Here is a 7,429-nt window from a genome sequence, read left to right as displayed (position 1 = left end):
GATGACTTTCTCCTTTGATCTGTAGATGTTAAAGGTCAGCCTCATTGTTGTAGCATTATATAAGTATCAAAATCTTTTCAACTGCTCAAATTTTATTGAGACTATTTTGAGTTGAATTTGGAAAGAAAATAATAGAGTTATAACATTAATACGTAACGTATGGAAGTTTGCTTTAATAAATCAATTCTTTGGAGAATTCAAGCCTATCATTAACAAAGTGATAACGCTTTTTGTTGTGTGTCAAAACAATTCCCGCGATCTCTGAATATGTGCTTATATGAATGTAACTCTATGTGCATATACGTGGGTGCATATGTCAAAGTACTCACACACGCGTAAAGAATGCATGTCTCTTCAGTGCACAGTTGTGATTAATATTTTTTATGCATGTATACATGTGTATATTGTGGAGACACATGGCCTATTGGTTAGAGCAGTGGGCTCGCGGGTTCGAATCTCAGACCGGGCGATGTGTGTGTTTATGAGCGAAACACCTATGCTCCACGCGGCTCCGGCAGAAGGTAATGGCCATCTTCTGCTGACTCTTTCGCTACAACTTTCGCTCACTCTTTTCTCTGCATCTTGCAGCTCACCTGCGATCGACCGGCGTCCCGTCCAGGTGGGGAACCTGTACGCCAAGGAAACCGGCCTTTATGAGCTAGGCGTGGCTCGAGAAGGAACAAACAATAAAAAACATGTGTATATTGTATACTCATTTATGAAGGTGTGTATATATATATAATTCATACATGAGAATCAGATATTCTCCGTATAGAATACACTTAGTAATGCTAAAGAGATTTAAACTTGAGCGGGTATAGAACTTAAAGTAGGGATAAGCAAGTTAGATCAACATGTAATGTGTATATTAAATATATGAATACATATTGAATACATATACATATATACATTTTTTGTATTCTATGTATTTAATATACTTTATATATTGATCTGTCTAACATGTTTATCCCTACATTTACTTCACACACACACACATATATATATACACAAGTGTTGTGGAATGTAGTAGATAAGATCCGGGTTATATATACTTCATAGCGAGCGAAACCTCAGAAGTGGGTGTATATCGCAGGCTACTCTTCATGCCAAGGATATCTTGATTAAATGAAAGTTTACATTGTCGCAAGGAGGTACATGTTAACGCATGGAAGATTCCGTCAGAATGTGTAGAGAGCACAGTAGGAGAGAAGAGTATAAATGTAGAGAGAAACAAGGATTAAAAGAAGGAAAAAGGAAGAAAATAGAAGGGATTAAGAGGAATGGGGAATTTAAGCAAAGTAATCTCACCGGAAGTATTCAATAGGGCTGTTTTGGCTGAATCATAGAAATTAGAAAGGGGAGTGATATTTGAAAAAATATAATGTGGAGGGAAGAGGGTGGGGTAATATGTTTGATCAAGGGGGAGAAAAAAGGGTGCATGAAGAAAGCAAGCAAGAATGAGGAAATTAGGCACGGTCATTTGACCGGTAGTATTCAAAAGGGCTGTTTTGATCGAACCGCAGGGGAGTAGTATTTAAAAAAATAATGTGAAGGGAAGAGGGTGGGGAATTATATATATATATAAATTTCTTTACTACCCACAAGGGGCTAAACACAGAGGGGACAAACAAGGACAGACAAAGGGATTAAGTCGATTACATCGACCCCAGTGCATAACTGGTACTTAATTTATCGACCCCGAAAGGATGAAAAGCAATGTCGACCTCAGCGGAATTTGAACTCGGAACGTAACGACAGACGAAATACGGCTACGAATTTCACCCGGCATGCTAACGTTTCTACCATCACGATTCTTCCCCATTCTTTCTCGCTTTCTTCATGCATATGTACTTTTTCTCTCTCTTGACGAAACATATTTCCCCACCCTCTTGAATCGTGATGTATATATATATATATATATATATATATATATATATATAGGGAGAGTTTACGAAAAAAAAAGACGAAGACAGGTGATGTACAAAACAAACAGATGTATGAGTATAACGCTCAGGAATAGAAAAAGTCTTTTACGTTTCGAGCCTATGCTCTTCTACAGAAAGGGACACAGAAAAAACAAAGAGAGAAACAAGGAGAGAAAAAATGCGTGTAGTGGCTAACGATGGCATATATATATAATATATATATATATATATATATATAATAATAAATATTAGGGAATAAATCCAAATTTACAGGGAAAAAATCAGATTTAGGATTAAATCCAATTTTATAGTAAAATATTAAATAATATTAATTAGAGACAAAACTACTATTTTGTAAAACAAACAAGGAAAGACTTAATCAATACATAAAATTTTAATAAAAAATAAAAAAAAGTAAAAAAAAGTAAAAAATAAATACTTTTTATTTTTTACTTTTTATTAAAATTTTATGTATTGATTAAGTTTTTCCTTGTTTGTTTTACAAAATAGTGGTTTTGTCTCTAATTAATATTATATATATATATATATATATAATATATATATATATATATATATATATATATATGTATGTATGTATGTATGTATATGTATAAATGTATATATATTATATATATATATATATATATTATATATATATATATATATATATAGATATAGATAGATAGATAGATAGATAGATATAGATAGATAGATAGATAGATAGATAGATAGATAGATAGATAGATAGATAGATAGATAGATAGATAGATACCTTGAGTCTAGATAACTCAATAGAGTAGCTTTGCAGTGTTTCGAAAATATTCTTTGTTCCAGTAAATGATTTGGACTTGGAGAGGAGGAAAATGTTTGGCTCCTTTGTGAAGAATATCAGAATTTTCAAGATTTTATATAAATATTTTCCTACGTAATTGTATATATTAACATACAACTGAGAAATTGAGAACTATATATATGACTGTCGATTACAATATTATTTATATCTAAATTTTTATAAATTGTTGCTTAAAGTTTCATTTCTGCGCAGAAGGTGAACAGTAAGAACCAATATTTTTTATGTAGATCCAGACAATAGTTTAGTCATCACTAAGGCCTCATAGGAACAAAACTCAAAATGTGTGCTGCTTTCACATGATGGCAAGGCTGCTGTAGACACACTAATATAGACCATATCCTAAGAAAAGCCACCTGACAGACTGAAATGAAATTGTTTACATGCGTTCTCCTGCCTCTTTATCACAGACGTGCTATATCATCTCACTATCGTTTATCACTCTACTATATCGTCCTCTGCTCGAGATGCTGATTGATCTGGAGCTACGTTTACACAAGCTCTCCCGACTCAGACGTCTCTCCTCTAGTAATCGATATTCAATCCTCCCCAAACCTGCATCATGTCCTGTCCTTCGTTTCCAAAGTCTTTCCACAATGTCAATCTTCCCTCAACATGATTTTCATACTGCTTGCAATAATTTCAGCGGAATGTTATCAATAACTGGGCTCAGCCAGTCCAAGTATACCTATTTCTTTATTACCCACAAGGGGCTAAACACAGAGGGGGACAAACAAAGACAGACATAGGTATTAAGTCGATTACATCGACCCCAGTGCGTAACTGGTACTTAATTTATCGACCCCGAAAGGATGAAAGGCAAAGTCGACCTCGGCGGAATTTGAACTCACAACGTAACGCAGACGAAATACCGCTAAGCATTTCGCCCGGCGTGCTAACGTTTCTACCAGCTCGCTACCATAGTCACAACGCCCTCCTTCATTTCAATAAATATATCTTGCTAATGTTCTTAATTTCATTCGTTTCTTATTTTATTTCATTGATACTTCATATCTTTTACATTTTCTTTTCTTTCTTTTCCAGTCAACTGGTCGGATTAAACAGCTGTACGTAACCAAATAATTTGCAGTAAAGATTGTGAGATCTTCTACAAGACAATCATGGGTATTCCGCTAACTGGCGCTAACCTTTCGTTGAACAGTTCCCTGATGAAACAATCGACTGTAGCCACAGAAGAATCAACGCTCAACTACACCCTATCAATGCAAGAAGACGTTGACAATATAGGTTCCCTTTATTATGTTGTCGCTGTTATATTTATATACGGGTTTTCTATTGTGTTAATGATTGCTTCACATATCAGAAAAAATCAACAAGATAATCAGCTACGAACATATCTTAAGGAAATGGCACTCCTTAGAAAAAAAGATCGCCGAGAAAAAATACTTAATAAAATGAATACAATCACCACAAACATGTATCTAAATAACAACAGCGGTGGTGCTAACTCGAGTAATTGTGCGATAGTTGGTCCGACAACAAGCTCGCTCAATACAGCTACAAACAATATACCACAATTTAACCAGGCAGTACACCATTGCTGTTTAGCAAACATCTCTAACTGTAATGAACATAGTTTCAATGAGGTGGTACCAGGGCTTGGGATTGGAGCCACACCATCAGCAGCTTCTTGCCTGACTGCGTTTCATACAAATAAAACCATGCCTTTGACAGCATCGAATGACTATAATAACGCGTTTCCGGATGAAAATTGTTGTCATGCAACTCAGAACATCCTACAGATGAAACCTACAACGGGTGCTTTGTTGGCATTCACCGATGGTCATCTTTCTAATCCGAAAAGAAGTGACGAAATATCAGAAATGATACCTTTGCAAGCGAATTTATCACACATGAAATGCCAACACCAAACGACGATGCCTACAAACAGATGTTTGGAAACGATAATAAACCTTAGCGACACGACAAAACGTCATGTTCCGAAAAACGATAAAAAACCGCTTGCACACATTGATATCATAAACGAAGAAGTGACCACTTAAAAAAAAAAAAAGAAAGAAAAACAATGGTATTTTTAAAAAAGATTTTAACTGTAACTATTAATTTGATATTAAAAGAAATTGCCATCAAATCTCTCAGCAGAAAACAAAAATCTCATATGTAGACGCAATATCGCTTTCATACTCTTGTATAAATGCACACACTTCAAATGCTTATATTAGCACTCACTTATTCCAACAATTATTGTTTGATATATGAAACTCTGGATATAGAACTACTAAACAAATGTTGTGGTGCATCACATATATGTTCTGTGTGACAGAAAGCACGTGTACCTGTATGTTATCTCGTGATATTTAACTTCTTGATCGGTCTTTATCTTTGCAGATGATAATGCGATGCTTACATTGTGGTTACTAATCCCCTTGTATCAGAAAGGGGAAGGTGAGATATCACATTTACTGAGTCTCTCACAACATCAAGGATCATAAAATATTAATAGAAGTGTCCAGTGTGGTGAAATTATTTAATCAACAATTTATATTTTCTTCTACGCTTGTTTCCAAGCGACACACACACACAAAGTGCATTTCCTTCATCCTGTGAATATAACACAATTATTCTGCATGGCCCCAGCATGGCCACAGCCCGTGAGCTGAAACTAGATAAAATAAAATTAATAATACTGTCCTAATATATATATATATATATCATACAGTAAGCAGATATCATCTACATTCCAATTTCTTACATATAATACATGCATATACATAAATACAAACATATACATACACACACATATATATACATACATACATATACACACACACACACACACACACATATATATATATATATATATATATATATATATATATATATATATATATATATGTATGTATGTATGTATGTATGTATAATATGTGATGAATATCAGGAGAATGGCGATTTGCACATCCATATTATTCACTATGCAGTAATTTTCATCATTCTTCACTTGGACCAACGTTCATTTTGGCTGCAACCGCTGCACACTGTCAAGTGTGCATCTTGGTGTTAATTATCAGTGCAGCTCCTTCTGGGTCCGTTGTTTACTGTCGTTCAAAGATCATCTGAAGAAAACTACGAGACTGACTGAATAAGGAGTCGTTCAGGTGGTGTTGGTATTACTATGAATAGTCATATTTCCTCGTGTCATGAAGATTACCTCCGCCTGTTTGGTATTTATTGCTGGGTTTTGTCTTAAAATATACCTACTTTCTTGTGATGTGACCATTCTACTAAATTAGAAATACGAATAATTTCTAATATAATAGAATGGTAATCTGGGCTACAATACTAAGGAATCCACAGGAACGTTGACCTATTTTAAGATCAAACCCAGCAATAAATACCTAACTGGCCGAGGTAATCTTCATGTCACGAGGAAATATAAATATTCATTGTAACTCCAACACCTCCTAAACGACTCATATTCAGTCAGTCTCATAGTTTTCTCCAGATGATCTTCGAACGACAGTAAACAACGGACCCTGAGGAGCTGCACCGATAATTAACACCAAGGTGCACACTTAACAATGTGCAGCGGTTGCAGCCGAAACGGGCACAGGTCCAAGCGAAGAATGATATCAATTACTGTATAATAAAATATGGATGTGCAAATTCCTATTCTTCTGATCTTCATTAATTTCATTATTTTCTCTGCAGAAACTATACAGTCCCTAAAAGGATATTCGGATTTACCAAGCGAGGATAATAACCGAGTCCAGTAAATAATCACTAACTCAAATATCACTGTAATTCGCTGTGGTTAACCGGCATTGAGAACAGATCTAGGAGTTAACACAGAAACCGCCAGGATTATATATCCCTTGAAATCTTTTTGGAAATTTTACTTTCGATATATATGTGTGTGTGTGTGTGTGTATGTATGAACAAAAATGATGTATGACAAATATAACTCAAAATGGCCGGTGCCTTGTATTTGAAAATCCTTGAGAAACAAAGAAATATCAAATATCAAAAAACATAAGTTCTAGATTTACCAGTTCTCTCCTCGTCTAAAGGGTGTTTTATAATTAGTAAAACGGCAATTGATAGCCAGCTCCATATAATATGGAAGATAATCTCAAGAATCAAGAATTTCTTCAAACTTAACATGTCATTCCGGGAAAGGACAGAATTATTGTATGGAGATAGAAGACAGCAGTCTATAGATATATAGACACCCATACACACACAAACACACACAATCATATATATATATATATATAATTATATAATTAGGGCTTAGTAAAATAAATTACTTTGCCACATACTGAACTTAGTAGAAATAGCAGCCAAAAAAATTTTTTTTTTAGCTATTTCTACTACTTAAAGAAAATTTCTCTCAGATAATGTTTACTCCAGACAGCTCACGAAGGTTTGGAGGTAAATACAGAAAAATATCACAAGTACATAGATCGTTTGAGTACGTCAACGTTTCAAGATTAGCCAAATAAAATCAGCATTTCTTTCGTCAGCTCAAAATTTCTTAATTTGGATTTGGAAACTAAAAAGAAGGAACTTTACCTATCAGCGAACTTGTCGCTTCAGATGAACCACTCCAACTAACAGTGTCAACAAATTCAAAATGCGCAGGCGTAAATTTCTGCACTCCGCTTCCACCCAC

At 34.6% G+C, this 7,429-nt stretch overlaps 1 protein-coding gene across 1 annotated transcript in view; it reads left to right on the top strand.

Annotated features, from left to right (window-relative positions):
* The window catches only part of LOC115218533, a 55,778-nt gene extending 50,207 nt beyond the window's left edge, over window positions 1–5,571 (top strand). The window contains exon 2 of the mRNA XM_029788407.2: window positions 3,820–5,571. Coding sequence (XP_029644267.1) covers window positions 3,897–4,799 — 903 coding nt within the window. The 5' untranslated portion in view covers window positions 3,820–3,896 and the 3' untranslated portion in view covers window positions 4,800–5,571. The remainder of the gene's footprint in view (window positions 1–3,819) is intronic.
* The last annotated feature ends 1,858 nt before the right edge of the window (window positions 5,572–7,429 follow it).

The sequence above is a fragment of the Octopus sinensis genome, linkage group LG13, assembly GCF_006345805.1.
Source record: "Octopus sinensis linkage group LG13, ASM634580v1, whole genome shotgun sequence".
Classification (NCBI taxonomy): Eukaryota; Metazoa; Mollusca; class Cephalopoda; order Octopoda; family Octopodidae; genus Octopus; species Octopus sinensis.
Note: the sequence above shows the minus strand (reverse complement) of the source record. Positions and strands in the feature narration are given on the sequence as shown.